General features: G+C 46.7%; 1 protein-coding gene across 2 annotated transcripts in view; it reads right to left on the bottom strand.

Annotated features, from left to right (window-relative positions):
* TMEM131 (transmembrane protein 131) overlaps nt 1–19,399 on the bottom strand; it is a 169,095-nt gene that overhangs the window by 70,519 nt on the left and 79,177 nt on the right. For both annotated transcript variants that reach the window (XM_034757930.1, XM_034757929.1), the window contains exon 5: nt 6,458–6,581. In XM_034757930.1, coding sequence (XP_034613821.1) covers nt 6,458–6,581 — 124 coding nt within the window. The remainder of the gene's footprint in view (nt 1–6,457; nt 6,582–19,399) is intronic.

The raw sequence follows: 19,399 nt of genomic DNA, 5'->3' as shown, positions 1-19,399 counted from the left end.
GCGGAGGGTTCATCAAGGAGAAAAACAAAACAGAAGTTTCACACAGTAGCCTGGTCAGTCACAAAACTGGTTTTCAAAGCTTCTCTGATGCACACCGTGCCCTGCTGTACTCTTCTAACCGCCCTGGTGTCTGGCTGCGGCCAGGCGATTTGCCTCAACCTCCCACCCCGCCATAAATGTCTCCCCCTTACTCTCACAGATATTGTGGAGTGCACAGCAAGCAACAATAACAATGGGGATATTGGTTTCGCTGAGGTCTATCCGAGTCAGTAGGCTGCGCCAGCGCGCTTTTAAACATCCAAATGCACAGTCCACCACCATTCGGCACTTGCTCAGCCTGTAGTTGAACAGGTCCTGACTACTGTCCAGGCTGCCTGTGTACGGCTTCATGAGCCATGGCATTAAGGGGTAGGCTGGGTCCCCAAGGATCACAATAAGCATTTCAACATCCCCAACGGTTATTTTCTGGTCCGGGAAGAATGTCCCTTCCTCCAGCTTTCGAAACAGACCAGAGTGCCTGAAGACACGAGCATCGTGTACCTTTCCCAGCCATCCCACGCTGATGTTGGTGAAACGTCCCTTGTGATCCACCAGGGCTTGCAGCAGCATTGAAAAGTACCCCTTGTAGTTTCTGTACTCGGTGGCTTGGTGCTCTGGTGCCAAGATAGGGATATGGGTTCCGTCTATCGCCCCACCACAGTTTGGGAATCCCATTGCAGCAAAGCCATCCATTATGACCTGCACGTTTCCCAGAGTCACTACCCTTGATATCACCAGGTCTGATTGCCCTGGCAACTTGGATCACAGCAGCCCCCACAGTAGATTTGCCCACTCCAAATTGATTCCCAACTGACCAGTAGCTGTCTGGCGTTGCAAGCTTCCACAGGGCTATCGCCACTCGCTTCTCAATTGTGAGGGCTGCTCTCATCCTGGTATTCTGGCACTTCAGGGCAGGGGAAAGCAAGTCACAAAGTTACATGAAAGTGCCCTTACGCATGCGAAAGTTTCGCAGCCACTGAGAATCGTCCCACACCTGCAACACGATGCGGTCCCACCAGTCTGTGTTTGTTTCCCGGGCCCAGAATCGGTATTCCACGCCATGAACCTGCCCCAGTAACACCATGATTTGCACATTGCTGGGGCCCATACTTTGTGAAAGGTTTATGTCCATGTCAATTTCCTCATCGCTCTCGTCGCCGCACTGCAATTGCCTCCTCAGCTGGTCCTGGTTTTGCTTTGGCATGTCCTGGCTCTGCATATACTCCAGGACAATGCGCGTGGTGTTCATAGTGCTCATAATTGCCGCGGTGATCTGAGCGGGCTCCATGATCCCAGTGCTATGGCGTCTGGTCTGAAAAAAGGCGCGAAACTGATGGAGGGAGGGGCGACTGACGATATGGCGTACAGGTACCGGGAGTTAAAATCAACAAAGGTGACTGTGCATCAGGGAGAAACACAAAGAACTGTCACACAGAATGCCCCCCCCCCCCAAGATTGAACTCAAAACCCTGGGTTTAGCAGGCTGTTGATTTCACTGAGGGTGGGGGAAGCAAATGAATACAGCTATTTTTTACATCTTAAGCTGGCTGCAGACGGTGCAGCATGACTGATAGCCCTCGGCATCTTCTGGGTGCTTGGCAGAAGATACTGTACTACGACTGCTAGCCATCATCGTCAAGACGGTTCAATAGGACTGCCGGCAGGACTGAGTCTCCAGGAGACAAAGCATGTCTGCCCAGGTGCCTCTGATTGAACTGGAATACGACAATGACTGATACCAGTTGTAATACACCATCTACTGCCAAAAGGCAAGGGGCTGCTGCTGTGTAGCAATGCAGCCCCACGTCTGAGAGCACCCAGATGACCTATGGTGATGGTGAGCTGAGCGGGCTCCATGCTTGCCGTGGTATGTTGTCTGCACAGGTAACCCAGGTAAAAAGGCGCAAATTGATTGTCTGCCGTTGCTCTGACGGAGGGGAAGGGGCCTACGACATGTACCCAGAACCCCCCATGACACTGTTTTGCATCATCAGGCATTGGGATCTCAACCCAGAATTCCAATGGGCAGCGGAGACTGCGGGAACTGTGGGATAGCTACCCACAGTGCAACGCTCCGGAAGTCGACGCTAGTCTCGGTACTGTGGACGCGGTCCGCCGACTTCATGCACTTAGAGCATTTTATGTGGGGACACACACAATCGATTGTATAAAACCGATATCTATAAAACCGGCTTCTATAAATTCAACCTAATTTTGCAGTGTAGACATACCCTAAATGAGTTAATGCAGTTCTAATATCAGTCTTATTTTCTCCTCATTGTAATTTGTTTTTTCAAATCAGTTTAAGATAGCCACAATGAAAGCTATATAGTTCAAAGAATGTTTAGCTGAAACTGCACATTTAAACATTAGCAAAAAATATTAATGAGGAACAAAGCAATATTCAAGCTATTGTATACTTAGTTAGAAATAATATATTCCTATGGGTTTCTAACAGCATAATCTAAAATGTCACTGAAATTTCTCAAAGATTTTAGTTTGAAAACACAAAGTCAATTTCATAAGGAGAAAATACTGTATATCACCTATTCATTCTACCTTTAATAGGCAAAGGAAGTTGAATCTCAGTGTCCACACAGTATGATATTACAAACTTCAACCTTAAATCAGGAACTTAAATCCTGATATGATTATTCAACACTTAGAACCAAAACATTCCGTAACATTAAAGATTACAGTACAGGGTTTGGGCACTGATTATCAAAAGGCACTTTCTTATTTATCCAGTTTTGCCACTTTGGTGGTGAAACATCAGTGCATCAACTCTCACCATGCATCACTTCACTGACTTATTAAAATTTTTAAAAAGTGTCAATGATCATTATCTTTAAATGGAGAAAAAGTAAACTCTATTCCCACTTTTCCTTCTGTCCTCTTCATCTCATCCATCACTTTTAAGAAACAGCAATAAAACATTTGTTTTGAAAAACTCACATTAAGCATTACATGTGCCAAGTTTTTTTCATCTTTGTCTGCCCAAACTATGTTTATTCTGCTGTATTGTGATACTTTGATAAGTTTTTAAACGGAAGGAATTTCTACAAAATTTAATGGGGGGGGGACAGAATGGTAAACCAATCTTGACAGTGTCCTTTAAATAATAAAAATGAATTGCCATTTCACTGAGAAATGAAGCAAGACGAATGAGAAATTTATTTGGCCAGATAAAGACTGTAATTACCTACTTGTAAATTCAGGATAATGAACTGTTTCCCTACCACATCCTCAAATCTCACTCATATTCAAAGCTACTTGATATAGTAAATTTAAAAATAAATTTTTTCTATACCTTGATTTATTGACTATTAAAATATCATAAGTCTCAACACTGAGAAAGGACATCTCATGGTTAAGGACCCAAGCTGTTAGTTTTCTGAACACAACGAGACAAAAACAAACAACAACGCGCACACAGGTGCTAGCCCTCTTCAAATTTCTTGGCTGAGAGCCCAATGCCTGTCTCATCTGCTTCACAGGCCTTGGAAAAAACTGCTCTGATGGGTTAGTAACAAGTACAACCCCCTGTAAATTTGTCATACTCGAGGCAGACACATCCACTCTATCAAGAGTACTGTACATCAGGTTTACAAGAGGTAGAATGGTTTAACTAAAATTAATCAGATCTTTGGATTTAACATTACAAAGAATGAAGTAAACATATTAAGGTATTTCTGATCTCAGTGTGACAGTTCAGACCTCGCTATTCAATTTGGCTTGTATCTGTTATAGCAATATGTTGGCTCTATGTGTATTTTCTATTAATTTTTATTTTCTAAACCGTGTTCAGCTAGGAAACAAATTCCCAATCTGAAGTGTTCATTAACCATGCTAATAGCAGCTGCTTCAAGAAAAATGCAAGCTCAAAGAGCACAAAGTGAACTGAAGACCTTTTGAAAGATCCTTCAGGTATATCAGAAACTTTTGGGCTACTTGTTTTTTGGAGGGTTTTTTTTTTTTCCCTCTCTCTCTCAAATGCACAGCATTTCTGTATCCATCTTAAAGGACTCACCTCTTGGACAGGTTCAAAGACTTCTTTTGAAATGGGTGAAAGTTCGGCTCTGGACCCTTTCAAAATTAAGTGAATTGAAAGATGCTTCTGAGTATTGTACTGAACATCTAAGCAAATAGGTTAGAACTTTAAAATACAACTGTACTTGTGGACTGATATCTGATTAAAGGATACAATAATGTATGACTTATAAAAACACCACATGGACTCAGACCTTCACTCTGGATTACAAGAGAAGGAATGGAACTAGCCAGTTTGTGATTCAGAGGGTCTGATTATTCTCCGAAAGTGATTCACATTATTGACAATTTAACAGTGAATCTCCCCCCAGCTGCTCCTCAAGTGATATTTAAAGCAGTTTGGCTGCTAGTGTAAACAGGGAGAAATTGTTTTCAGCATCTCCACAGAAGCATCCTAGAAGCCTAGTATGATATAGGTTCTGTCAGAGTTTAAAACCATTTGACCCCGTCTACATTACCAGCCAAACTGTACTGATATCAGTTGACATAGATCTAGAAGGGACCAGTTGACAACCATTGTCAGTAATAGGTTCCTGTCCTAATTTAAACAGACCACAGGGGGCGAAGGGGGAAGAGAGAGCCTCTGACAGCAACTAGCTGACACGGGACTTCCTAAAAGGTAAGACTTAGCTAGTATTCTCTGTAACTAACCTTAGAGCACAGCTGGCTACCTTTTTCATAATCTTAATCTAGTTGTGTCTGCTTATTTACTGTTTCCAATTTTCTCCCTTATAATAAATGTATTTAAAAACTTTAAAAACCCCACACAATCCTGGAATTGGCTGTAGAAACTATTACCACAAAAAAACTGCTGATAGGTGCCAAAAGAGTAAACTGACTGACATTAAAGGAAGCAGGAATGACCTAGTGAGCTTAAGGATCAGGTTAAAGGCAGAGGAGTTTCAGTTGCTCCCCACAAAAATACTTCAGTGTTAGTTTAACGAGTCCTAAGGATTTCAATGCAGGTTCCTTTCATGGCAAAATTAGCACGACTTTACTGGAAAGAAACGTTTAGAATGTAAAGGAAAGTAGTATACAAACAATCAATGGTGCAAGTAGGGCGGTACAGTCTGGTACGCCGTACCAGTAAGATATTTATAGCCAGTACGCTGTACCGGAAAGACACAGGAGGAACAGAATGTGGGGCTGCGTCCTCTGGTGCGGCTGTACCACGCCCAGTTCTTCCACGCAGCTGCGTCTCCCGGCTGGGATCTGTACAGCAGCTTCACCGGAGGACAGGGCTGGGGTTGGTACAGCCGCTCCAGGGCTGAACCGCAGGGCTCTCCTGGGAATCGCAGCAGCAAAAGGAGCAGGGAACCACAGCGACAAAAGGAGCAGAATGCCAGCAGCTCCCCTGGAGCGGCTGTACTGTTCCTCCATCCCAGCCCCACCCCACGCCCTGTCCTCCGGCAAGGCTGTACAGACCCCAGACAGGATTCAGGAGATGCATCTGCATGGAAGGGCTGAAAGGCAGTACAGCCATGTCAGAGGAGTTGCCAGCGTGGGGCTGTCCAGTGGCCCCACGTTCTGTTCCATTCACCATTGTGGTTCCAGAGAGCCCTGCAGTTCAGAAGTCTCCTGCGCAGCAAGAGGATGACAGAGCCTCCCTCGCTCCCCCAAGTAACATGAGATGGATCACGGGGAAGGGATGGGACCCCGGGCTGGGGCAAGGAAGAGTCACACGTGGAAGTCACATGCCCCCCTCTGTTTCCCTCCCATGAGTGCAGCGTACCGGTAAGAAATGAATTCTACTTGCACCACTGCAAACAATAGTTAGTATACTGTACTGTAACTAAAAACAAAATCATCACCCTAAACTCTGCTCTTTATTTTGAGACCTATACTAGAAAGTTACTCTCTGTTCTAAACAGGATTAGACTGACAGTAGTAAAAACATCTGCACACAGTGTAAACTAAGCTTAAATCACTGACAGAACTAGTGTTGAGAAACAGCCTAGAAATTTTAAAGTGCATTCCTACATGTACCCTACATCTCAGCTTCTCCTCTGGCCAACATCAGTGATTATTAAGAACACAGGAAAAGCAGCTTCCTAGGGTCCTCCAATTGAAGCGAAGGTTGTTGTGACATAGCTTGGCAATCTTTGGGAAGAAAAACCAGGATTCATAAAGGAAAGTGTGTGCAAATCACAACTGCAGTCAGGCCTGGTTATTTAATTGCTGAAAATCCTTTTAGAAATGAAAAGTTGTTTTATCAGTCTTGGTAAAGATTAAAAGAACTCAAGAATCCATAAAGTTTTAGATATCCACCAGAAATTTTGTTTAAAGCAAGAGCTACTCATTACGAAAAGAAACAAGTTTTCACAGTCATAAGAAAAACAGGATAACTTTAATAAGCAGAGTAACTCACCCTATTTTGAAAGAATGATGCATGAAAATGTGATGTTGTAGCAGATATTGATACTAATATAATAGTTTCTTCTAAACTAGGGTTATGTAGATAAACTTTTTCCATTTTTGGCATCCCAACTGGCCTGTCAAAAGACAAGAGAAACGAACATAAGTCTATTCAGAATGTTTTTACTGTGTTTTATTAGATAGAATTATTATTAGGTTTCATATCACAGAAGACTGGACAAGAAATACAAATTTAAATAAAGCAGTGAAAAGAATTCACATACGTAAGTCCTCATTAAAAGCATTATGAAGCAATACTTAAGTCTTCCCTGGAAATAAGAAAAGCAACACCTCCTTACAAGCTTGCTCTTGTTCTGTAGTTTAATTATTTATTTTATTTAATTATACACTTTTCTCTGGTGCTTGTTGTAGTGTCTGGACACACCGTAAATCAGGGGTGGCCAACCTGAGCCTGAGAGAGAGCCAGAATTTACCAATGTACACTGCCAAAGAGCCACAGTAATAAGTCAGCAGCCCTCCTCCCCCCCCCCTTCAGCTCTCCCCACCCTGATCTCAGCACCTCCCGCCCACTGGCAGCCCCGCCGATCAGCGCCTCCCCCTCCCTCCCCACACCTTCCGATCAACTGGTTCGTGGTGTGCAGGAGGCTCGGGGGAGTGTGTGTGTGTGTGGGGGGAGCGAGGGCATGGCAGACTCAGGGGAGGGGGCGGGAAGGGGTGGAGTGGGGGCAGGGCCTGTGGCAGAGCCAGGGGTTGAGCAGTGAGCACCCCCCGGCACATTGGAAAGTTGGCGCCTGTAGATTCAGCCCCAGAGTTGGTGCCTACACAAGGAGCCGCATATTAACTTCTGAAGAGCACATGTGTCTCTGAAGCCCCAGGAGTTGGCCACCCCTGCCCTAAACATTAAGAATTTAACCTAAGCACCCCTGTGAAGTAAAGTAATATCACTGTTTTCCAGATGGGAAACTGATACGAAGCCATTGCTCCTTTCTTTTACAAGTTTGTAACATCAAAGCAACTTAAAGAAAAAAAGGGAACACACAACACCAATCCACAACCCTCAAATGCTGAAATTATTTTCAGTAGATCATCATGAGCAGCCCTATCTGGGTCCTGTATTTCCTATCTGTTTACTATAAAGAAAATGTACTGTATTTTAGAAGCATACAAATATATACATCACTTTTGATTCAGTATTATAATATAATCTAATATTCTTATTTGAATTTTACATCTCTAGGACAACATAGCAAAGGTTCTTAAAATACACTTCAGGTAACTAAATCAGGCTATCAGTGCAGAAGCTCTAGAGAGCAGTGAGACTACAAAATCCATTCACTTGACAAAAACGATGAATAAACTGCAAGCTTTTCAGTAACAGTAAAATCAAATAGATAATTTGTTCTACGTAGTTTTTGACTCACTCCTTTTATTAAAGCACATATATACTGACAAAATAAGACATGCTTTGATTTCATGATTGCTTTTCAGACTTTAATGTCTCTGAAGAAATTTGTTTTATACTTCATAAAACATACCTTTCACATAAACCATTCTGGGGTTTGTGTGTATGTAACTAACAAGTTTACTCCAAGTCAGTCTCTGAAAGTTACCCTCAGCTCATGTGTGTACTTGCTCCCTAAAACTATAGTCTGTCTATTCAAATAGTGTACACTTTCATTACAGTAGATACCATACAGCAATTCCAGTAAATAGTTTTATACAAATCAAAAGTGTTGAAGATCCTTGCAACTTAAGTTTTGGCTAGTTACCAGTTTACTTAACAAATGCTAGTGTAATTATGCAATTGTTTCTATAACTTTTCATTTTAGGTTCCAAATGTGAAGCACAATAATTTTGCTGACAGTCAAGCAAGCATTTGACAGATACAAGTTGATTATTATCACTCAGGTATCACAATTGATCATTTAGGTAACTGGAAAATGCTTCCTGTTTATGAAGTAATAAGAGTATCCTGTGCTAAGCATCCTGAAGCTAAAGGCCAAGGTGTTATCAAACAAGGATATAGTTACTAACAAGTTATTTTTATTCCACTGAAATACTATCTTCCCACTCTGCACTGTTTGGCTTTCTAGAAATGCAGCTATATGTAGCACCTGATAAAAAAACGGTTACCTACCTTCTGTAACTGTTGTTCTTCGAGATGTGTTGTTCACGTCCATTACACATTAGGTGTGCGCGTGTCGCGTGCATGGATGTCGGAAACTTTTCCCCTCAGCGGCTCCCGTCGGGCTGGCAGAGTCCCCCCCTCCTGCCAGAGCAGCACCCCGCTCTAGCGTATATATATCCCTGAGGGCCTGACCCTCCCTTGGTTCGTTTTTGCCGGTGACTGCGACAGAGGGGAAGGAGGGTGGGAAGTGTAATGGACGTGAACAACACATCTCGAAGAACAACAGTTACAGAAGGTAGGTAACCGGTTTTTCTTCGAGTGATTGTTCACGTCCATTACACATTAGGTGACTCACAAGCTTACCACTGGAGGAGGGTAGGAGTCAAGGAACAATTGATCGAAGCATAGCCCTGCCGACCACCGCGTCCTCTCTGGTCTGATGATGGATCACGTAGTGGGCTGTGAACATATGCACCAACGACCAGGTGGCCGCTTTACAGATTTCCTGGAGTGGAACCTGCGCCAAGAAAGCCGCCGAAGACGCTTGGGCCCTAGTCGAGTGAGCCCTGATCTCCAGGGCTGGTACGCTGGCGAGCTCATAGTATGTGCGTATGCAAAGCACAATCCATGCTGACAAGCGTTGCGCCGAGATAGGCTGGCCTTTCATTCTCTCCGCAATGGCAATGAACAGTTGCGTCGACTTGCGGAATGGTCTGGTCCGTTCCAGATAGAATGCCAAGGCTCTACGGACATCGAGGGTATGCAGGCTGCGGTGGCTTGGGTCTGTATGGGGCTTAGGGAAGAACACCGGTAAACAAATGTCCTGTCCCATATGAAATTGCGTGACCACCTTAGGAAGGAATTTGGGATGCAGCCTCGGTTGCACCTTATCCTTATAAAAAACTGTATAAGGAGGTTCCGAAGTTAGGGCTCTCAATTCCTATACCCTCCTAGCCGATGTGATGGCCACTAGAAACGCTACCTTCCATGAGAGGTGCATGAGGGAGCAAGAGGCTAGGGGTTCAAAGGGCGGCCCCGTGAGTTTATTTAGGACCAGGTTAAAATTCCATGCTGGGACCGGCGGGCAGGAGTAGCAAAACACCCTCTCCAGCCCCTTGAGGAATCAGACTACTGTGGGGTTGGAGAACACCGAAACCCGCAACTCTCCGGGGTGGAACGCCGATATGACAACCAGATGCACTTTAAATGAGGTGGGGGCAAGCCCTTGATGCTTGAGGTGCAGCAAGTAGTCCAGTATTGATGGGACGGAGGCCTGCAGAGACTGTATGTGATGAGGCTCACACCAGTGGGAGAACCTCTTCCATTTGGCAAGGTAGGTCGCTCTTGTGGAGGGCTTCCTACTACCAAGAAGAATTTGCTGGACCTGGTGGGAGCACCTGTGCTCCGTATCGTTTAGCCAGAGATACCACGCCGTGAGATGTAGCGACGGTAGGTTCGGGTGGAGTAGGCGACCCCGGTCCTGCGTGATGAGATCGCGATAGAGGGGGAGGGCGATCGGGGCGGTCACAGACAGTTCCAGCAGGGTCATGAACCAATGTTGGCATGGCCATGCCGGTGCGATGAGGATGACTGTCGCCTTGTCCCTGCGGGTCTTGAGCACGACCCTGTGGATGAGCGGGAATGGTGGGAAGGCATACCTCAGGCTCCCGCCCCACGGAATCGCGAAGGCATCTGCCACTGAGCCGGGCTGAGGTTCTGGAATGCACAAAACTGAGGCATTGGCTGTTGTCCTTGGTGCCGAAGAGATCCACCTGGGGAAATCCCCACCTCTGGAAGATTGAATGCAGGACGTCCTCTCTCAGAGTCCATTCGTGCATGTGGTAGGACCGGCTGAGGTGGTCTGCTAACCCGTTTTGGACCCCTGGGAGATATGCTGCCTGTAGGTGGACTGAATGGTCTATACAGAAGTCCCATAGGAGGAGTGCCTCGTGACAGAGGGGAGAGGATCGGGACCCGCCCTGCTTGTTTATGTAGAACATGGCCGTCAGAACTAACACACTGTGGCCTTCTATGGTAGCATGAAAGGTCTGGAGGGCGAGGCGAACTGCCCTTAACTCCTTCAAATTGATGTGAAGCAACTTTTCTTTCCTGGACCATAAGCCCTGGGTCCGTAGGTCCCCAAGGTGCGCCCCCCAGCCCAGGTCCGACGCATCTGTTACCAACATCAGAGTGGGTTGCGGGGTGGCGAAAGGGACCCCTTCGCAAACCTGCTGCTGATCGAGCCACCAGCGGAGGGAGTTCGACACCCGAGGTGGGATTGTCACTACTAGGTCTAAGGGGTCTCTGTTAGGGCGATACGTTTGGGCCAGTCACAACTGTAATGGCCTGAGTCTTAGGCGGGCATGTCTGACTACATGTGTGCAAGCCGCCATGTGCTTCAAGAGTTGCATGCAGCATCTGGCCGTGGTTGTGGGGAATTGTTGGATGGAGCTTACGATCCTTTGAATGGCCAAGAACCGTGACACTGGAAGACTTGCCTATGCCGCCCCGAGTCCAGGACTGCTCCTATGAAATCCAGTCTCTGTGTGGGGATCAATGAGGACTTGGGTACATTGACCAGTAGACCGAGCTTGCGGAACACCTGTAATGCCAGTGTCACGTGGGAGCGGACCTCGTCCTCCGACCTGCCCGCAAGGAGCCAGTCGTCCAAGTACGGGTATACCTGCATCTTTCTTTTCGAAGAAAGGCTGCCACCATGGACATGCATTTCGTGAACACTCGCGGGGCCATTGCTAGGCCGAAGGGCAAGACTGTAAATTGGAAATGGTGTCAGTTGATGGTGAAGCGCAGGAACCGTCAGTGGGCCGGTGGATGGCAATGTGGAAGTATGCATCTTTCATATCGAGGGCAGCGTACCAATCCTCCGGATCCAGGGATGGGATAATAGCGCCAAGGAAGACCATACGAAAACGTGCCTTGACCAAAAATTTGTTTAGTCTGCGTAGATCCAAAATGGGACGGAGGCCGCCTTTTGCTTTGGGAATGAGGAAATATCTGGAGTAAAACCCTTTCCCCCTTACATCCGGAGGGACCTCTTCCACTGCTCCTACTTTGAGGAGGGCCCGCACGAGGATGGGGGGCAGAAGGGAGGGGGTGAGGAGAACTGAAGAGTGTATCCCGCCTCCACCATGCGCAGGACCCAGCGGTCCGATGTTATACGGAACCAAGCACGGTAAAAATGGAACAGGCGGTCCCTGAAACATAGAGGGGGATCCGGTATAAGGGTCGGTACGCTGTCCTCGATCGCAGCTTCAAAACCCTTGCTTATTTCCCGGCTGCGGCTTGCCTTGGCCGTGGTTTTGGCCCTGGTTAGGCATGTTACGTCAACGCCTGTTATCCCTGCCCCTTCTGCGGTACGGTTCCTGTCTAGGACGAGGGTGGTATTGCCTCTGTGGTAGTTGGGGCTTAAAGGGGTTCCTCTGTGTCACTGGGGTGTGCATTCCCAATGACTTGAGGGTTGCTCGAGAGTCTTTGAGGCTACGTAGTCTGGCATCCGTCTGGTCCGAAAACAAGCCTGACCCCTCCAACGGAAGGTCTTGCAATGTGTTTTGCACCTCTGGGGGAAGGCCGGAAGCCTGTAGCCATGCCAAGCGCCTCATCACTACTCCTGACGCGATTGTCCTGGCAGCTGCATCCACGGAGTCAAGGGAGGCCTGCAGAGAGGTTTTGGCTACTGCCTTCCTTTCGTCCACTATGGCCGCAAACTCGGGTTGTGAACCCTTAAACTTGGAGACTGATGCCCAAGAATTGAAGTTGTCTCTGTTCAGAATCGCTTGTTGGTTAGCGATCCTCAACTGGAGGCCCCTGGACAAGTAGACCTTCCTCCCAAATAAGTCCAAGCGTTTTGCCTCCTTGGCCTTGGGGGCCAGGACTTGCTGGCCATGTCGCTCTCGTTCGTTGACCGCAGAGACGACCAGCGAACAGGGTGTTGGGTGAGAGAAGAGGAAGTCAAACCCCTTAGAGGGGGTGAAGTATTTCCTCTCCACGCCTTTCGCAGTTGGTGCACTGGAGGCCGGTGTTTGCCATACTGTTTTATAGTTGGACTGTACCGTTTTTATGAGCAGGAGCGTGATCATGGAGGGGCCCTCCGGGCTTAGGATGTCAACCATAGGGTCCTCCTGCTCTACCGTCTCCTCCGCCTGCAACCCCAGATTGAGGGCTACTCGGCGGAGCAGTTCCTGGTGCGCCCGATGGTCAATTGGGGGAGGGGTGGACACTGTCGTGCCTGCCACAGCTTCATCTGGTGAGGAGGAAGAGGTTAGGGCCTTTTGTGCGTCTTCCTCTTCCTGCAACTCCTCACCGACTGGGCACTCCTCTGGAGTCTGCCCTATGATGTGGGCCTGAGACGGTGCCGGGCTCGGTGCCGAGTTGGCTCTTTCTCGCTCCGGTGGTCTGGAGACCGTGGCCTCCTTGCGAGAGGAGGGGCACCCCTGAGGAGAGCGGGACCGGTGTCCCGAGGGGCCAGATCTCGAGGTCCTGGACGGGGGGCCTTGCTGGTGGTAGGCCCAAGGGGTCCAGAATGGACATTGTCCTGGCTGGCCCCATTGTGGGTGCCAAGCAGCTTCGTGTTCCCTACTGGCCGGTGCCCTGTGGGTATATCTGCTGGACTGGTCCGAGTCTGCCTCAGAAACCACGGACAGTGACCTGGAAGGCCACGGCGGTACCGTGGGACGGTGACAGTCTGGGGTCGGAGAGTAGTGCCTCCATGACCGGGAGTAGCATCTTGCCGACCTGGACCTGGATCGGGACCGGTGACTCGGGACCGGGAACGACTGTGAGTGGTCGGTCTTGGGGATCGCGTGACTGACACGTCCCGGTGCCTACTCGAGTAGGGCTGCTGGGTCGGTGCCGGGCGCTTATTGGGGCCCAACGGCTGTGTGGCTCTCTGTGCGGAGGGTAGCCGGGAGTCCACCAAGGCGGAGCTCGACCGGGATCGGTGCCGTGAATGGTGCCGAGATGGTGACCATGATGGGTGCACCATTGCCGGCTTGCCTCTGGATGGCAGTCTCAGCGGATTGTCTTTAGCTTGAAGGGGGCCCTCAGCCGACAATTCGATGAGGTCCTTTGCTGCCTCAAACGTGTCCGGGGTGAAGGGCTGTTCCAAAAGCTCCTCCAGCCCTTCCTCCTCACTGGATGCGCCTATCCCGGGGCTCGATGGGCCTTTCGGCGCCGGAGCCACTGGCACCGGGATCTGTGCTGGGGCCGCAATGCCCTTAGGTGCACTCAAGTTCTTCGCGGGCACTACCCTCTTATGTGGGGAGTGTCCTCGGGCCTTGGGTTGGCCCTTCGATTTTGCCGGTGAAGACGACCGGTGCCGTAGGCTTAGGGTGCCCCACCGGTGTTGGATCACAAACCGATGCCGGGGCACTCCGCACCGAGGTTGATGGTGCCGCCGAAGTGGATGGCTGTAATGCAGCCTCCATGAGCAGCTGCTTAAGGCGAAAGTCTCTCTCTTTCTTAGTCCTGGGCTTGAAGGCCTTACAGATCTTGCAGCGCTCTTTTTGGTGTGCTTCCCCCAGGCAACGGAGACACGTGTCGTGGGGATCGCTTATCAGCATAGGCTTGTGGCACATGGCACAACCCTTGAAGCCAGGGCCGGTGTCAGGGTTGACCAAACACCTAAAACAAAGGAGCTTAACTACTACTAAAGAACTGATAACTGCTAAGATTAACACTAACTACTAACGCTAAGGGACACTCTCAGACGAGAGAGAGTTGTTCCAACGCCGCCACGGACGGTAAGAAGGAACTGAGGGAGGGTTGGGCCCGCAGGGATATATATACATGCTACAGCGGGGCGCCGCTCTGGCGGGAGGGGGGGACCCTGCCGACCCGACGGGAGCCGCTGAAGGAAAAAGTTTCCGACGTCCGTGCACGCATCGCGCGCACACCTAATGTGTAATGGACGTGAACAATCACTCATAACTTCAGTTCTTCTTCGAATCTGGAAGAGAATCTGAAGGCATCGGAAACATATAGCTGCTAGAATTGTTTTAGTGAATATGAAATTTACCCTCCTCTTTAGAGGTAAAGAGGTGGGTAAGTCCCTTGCACTGAGCCATGTTGAACCTGCAGCTAAAGCTTACAAGGGTCCTGGTTATTGGCTCAAAGTAATTCTCCGAGATTTCCATCTGTTCATTGTGGGGCAAGGATAGGTTGCTTGGAAAAGACCTTTACTGAGAACACCTTTGGCTTCTTTTCAATCTATATCTAGTGTGGGATTCTTCAAACAAATGCAAACTTGCCTTCTGAAATTTGTAAGATTTCATTTGAATATTAAAAGCTGAGAATGTAATCTCAGCAGGAATTCCCGTTCAACCTTAACATCTCTCCCCTTCTAGCTCAACTTCTTTGTGGGAAAATTGGAGGATGAGGAAAAATAGAAAGATTTTTTTGTGATTTTTGGATTCTTCTTTATTTAGGTTCAGGGAAAGAAAAGTCTAGACCCTCTAACACAGAGGTGGGCAAACTACGGCCCGCGGGACCGTCCTGCCTGGCCCCAAGCTCCTGGCCCAGGAGGCTAGCCCCAAACACCTCCCCTGCTGTTCCCTCTCCCCTGCAAGCCTCAGCTCGTTTGCTCCGCTCTAGGGGTTGGGGCTGTGAACTCCTGGGGCAGCGCAGCTGCAGAGCCCGGCCTGACCCGGGGTCTGTGCTGAGTGGCAGCAGCAGTGTGACCCGGCTCCAGCCAGGCGGCACAGCTGTAGCACTGCCAGTCACCAGTGTTCCAGGGAGTGTGGTAAGGGGGCAGGGAGCAGGGGGGGTTGGATAGAGGACAGAGGAGTTCAGGGTGGTGGTCAGGGGTGTGGATAGGGGTCGGGGGGATGACAGGGGGTTGAATGGGGGCAGGGGTTCTGGGGGGGGGAGCAGTCAGGAAGGAGGGGGGTTGGATGGGGCAGCAGTAGGCGGTCAGGGGACAGGGAGAAGGGGTGGTTGGATGGGCAAGGGTCCCAGGGGGGCCGTCAGGGAATGGGGGAGTTGGATGAGGCAGAAATCCCAGGGGGGAGTAGATAGGTGGGGGCTGGGCCACAACCCCCTGCCCTAACCGGCCCTCCATATAATTTACAAAACCTGATGCAGCCCTTGGGCCAAAAAGTTTGCCCACCCCTGCTCTAACAGGTCTGCCCTGGTTCTAGACAGAGCCTTTATGAATTCTGAGGCTGCCTACAAACTTTTTCCCCATAATCACCTTTGACAGCTGCAGAAAGCCAGTCTAAGGGAAAGCTTCCTATGAAAAAGAGACCTAAGCAAAGGAGACTACTCTGACTTCAGTGACACGTGCAATACCCAGTTTGCCCAGAATGGAAAGGTTATCCTTTCATAATTTTGGTCACTTCTCATCTATTATTAACAGCACAGCTTTGGACTCTTGCCACAGCTTCACGGAAAGCAAGATAGTGGACAAGACCAAAGCACTAAAGAAGTGTGCTCCCTGCTTTGCACTCAGACATACATAATGGTTGGTCTGAGCAATATGGACGAGTTTCTTTCTCCGTTACCTTGGTCAGAAAAGTAACTGAGATCAGTTGTGTCACTCTACCAGGGGAAATACAGCAGAAATTAAGGAAGAGATATCACTGCACTATCAGAGACAGATTCTTAATCTTCAAGTTTTAATTAATGTAACAAGTACAAAGATTTTTATAAGGTATATTTTTGGACCAATCTTTGCAGTGCATCAGCCTCTTTTCAACTGGTTTTCAAAGCTCCACAGATTGAAATACTGAGAGCAGATCATTATCCAGTCATGTCACCCAGAATGAACTGTACCAAAGTTATGGAGCAGGTTCTTAAGGAATCCATTTTGAAACACTTGGAGGAGAGGAAGGTGATCAAGAACAGTCAATATGGATTCACCAAGGGCAAGTCATGCCTGACCAACCTGATTGTCTTCTATGATGAGATAACTGGCTCTGTGGATATGGGAAAAGTGGTGGACGTGATATATCTTGACGTTAACAAAGTTTTTGATATGGTCTCCCACAGTATTCTTGCCAGCAAGTTAAAGTATGGATTGGATTAATGGACTATAAGGTGGATAGAAAGTGGACTAGATTTTCGGGCTCAACGGGTAGTGATCAATGGCTCAATTTGGTTGGGATTGGTCCTGCTTTGAGCAGGGGGTTGGACTAGATGACCTCCTGAGGTCTCTTCCAACCCTAATCTTCTAAGATTCTATGATACAAGGCTTTAAATTATTGCATTATTTGACCTACCAGCATCCCTCAATTCTAAGATAAAATAATTTACAGATAGAAAACAGATTGCATCAACTTAACATATTTGGTTTTGATCTACCTGTAGAACTGTTTTCTAGATTAAGTTTTTTAACCAACTCCAAAACAGATGTGAATTAAAGTCTGTTACAAAGAGAGAAGAAAAATATTTTATATTACCCTGAGCATGTCTAAAATGTAAGTGCTACTATAAAGCTCTTATGTATGAAAAACATGACAAATGCACATTTGGTTCTTTATTACAGCTATCTTATAAAATCCACCTTGAAATCTGTGAAAATGGCTGCTTAAAGAAAGAAAGCATGTAAAAGAATGACAATTATTTGGATAATTTTCCTGCTTGCTTATAATTATTATCCCCATATCCTGTTAGAGATTAATAGAGTTCTTGAAGAAACAAGGGTCTGATCCGCTTCTCATTCCCTTAAATTACTCTTAAATCACATGCAGAAAGGACTCAGATATTCAATTTAAACATTAACAACCAATTCCTTTTAAGTGCAGACAAAGCTGTTCTGTATTCTTTTCAGAGTAAAACCGCCTGCCAAATATTAAAAGCATAGAGCTTACAGGCAAGATAGAACTACTTGCAGTGATAAACAGAAAAAAAAACAAAACAAAAACTAAAGTTAGGCTTGTAGAATATTAACCCAGGAAGAAAACATTAGGCATAGGTTGAGATGTGGCAGATGCTTTTCAACACAAGTGAGGAAAGACCATTCCACAGATATCTTCATTCTGTGGCAAAATGTTTTAGTACCATTTGAAGACTTTCACAGTCTGTTAATCATGATTCAACAACCTCAATGAATATACTGGCAGACTGCTTTTACAATATGAATGGTAAATTTAGTGCTTATGAGAAAGACCGTATTGAAAGAAAATGAAAAGAAAGTCCTCCAGTCACATACTGTTAGAGCTATGGCAGCAGTCAATAAATCTCGTCCCTCTTCTAGAGGGATCACCCTCTACAAGTGAGAGGTTAATTTAGTATCTCTTTTCTGTTTAATCAGTGGCAATACAACATGGTCTACATGGACCCCCAGTGACATAGCAATGCAGTGCTTAAGAGCTGGTTATCTGGGGGGGAATTCTAAATTGGTGAAACAAGCATACTGGATACAATTAGGTTTTTAAAACCAAACTCACCAAGTGTATCTCAACTGGTAAAATACATGAAATTTCACACTTAAAAATATCAGGTTTTGCATTTGATACAACAGGTCAGAGCCATCTACTTGCTTGCCCGAGTCCAACCTGGGACAGTCTGGTGGGCAGTATTATGAAGCCAGCTATGGTGGTGTGAGACTAGACTGATACGGGAGGGAGTAGCTACCATATGGAAAAATGACACCAGAGAGGCTGACACTAGATTCCTGGCCAGGAAGAATTGGTTCTCTTTACTAAGACAGTCTTATTGAACTCCTGCAAGGCATCACTAGGCATGATAGACTGGGCCTGTTCTGGAAGCTGGGAAGAGGCATCTCAGTGCATGCCATAGGCACAGGGGGCTGAGACTCATAAGAAGCTGGGACATGTTTAGTACATGCCAAAGGTACAGTGATGAGAGGAGGGAAAGGAGAACACCCATTGAGATGAAGGGAGCAATTCAGCTTCTCAGAGACAGTATTTCAAGGTGTAATAATCTCCATGGGGTATTTTCACAGGCATGTTCTCATCTGAATGAGACGAATGGGCCAGTTTACACCTTTGCAAGCCTCCTATGCTGCAGAGGTGTGTGCAGAGCCCCTTCTCACTCCATCTCCTCAATATGGGATGGAGACTCTGGGGCTACCCTCTTCCTCCCCTTTTACCTGCAGCTCATACATGTGCTACTTACAACCCAAGACTATCACTTTTTCTCCTCCTCAAGACTTTTCCAGCCCTACTAGGAGCATGAAGGGGACAACCAAACAGGACCTAGTTACCTCTAACAAAATCTACTATTTTCCACATTGTGTTCAACATGGTCCTACTAAAATTTTAACAAATCTATCATAATAGCAGACCATTGTTTTCGGACTAAATGTATAACTGCAGCAAAGCATTTCAACTTTCTACAGCAGGTAAAATATATTTAACATATTTGTATTTTTAAAAAGTGAAGAAAACATTTAACGAACCAAAGTCTGACACACATGCTCCTATTACAAGTTTTAATTGAGAAATTTCCGTATTTGGTTAAAAAAGCCCACATCATTTGGCACTAATTCTACAGAGCTGCACATGCCCTTTGCAGATCAGAAACTTGAATAGTTTTGGCAGTGTTACAGCTCTCTATTAACTGACTTGTTTCAAAGTGAGAAAGTTTTGGAAGGATAGATTTATATAAAAACCAACTGAAGCATAATGAAGAGCAAACTTACTAGAACAAACATTTAAGACATCAGTTTTAATGCTAAAATGCTGATATTTTATATTCAAATTCATATTTTTATGAAAAATAGATATTCAAGTACTTCCGAAATTTAAAAAAATTTGGAAGTTCACATAACTCATTTAATTTCCTTCAGATATGCTTACAGAAGATCATTTTAAAAGCAAGATTTTT

Source organism: Trachemys scripta, chromosome 1, assembly GCF_013100865.1.
Source record: "Trachemys scripta elegans isolate TJP31775 chromosome 1, CAS_Tse_1.0, whole genome shotgun sequence".
NCBI classification, from domain to species: domain Eukaryota; kingdom Metazoa; phylum Chordata; order Testudines; family Emydidae; genus Trachemys; species Trachemys scripta.
The sequence above is the reverse complement of the archived record's forward strand: the minus strand, read 5'-3'. Positions and strand labels throughout refer to the sequence as shown.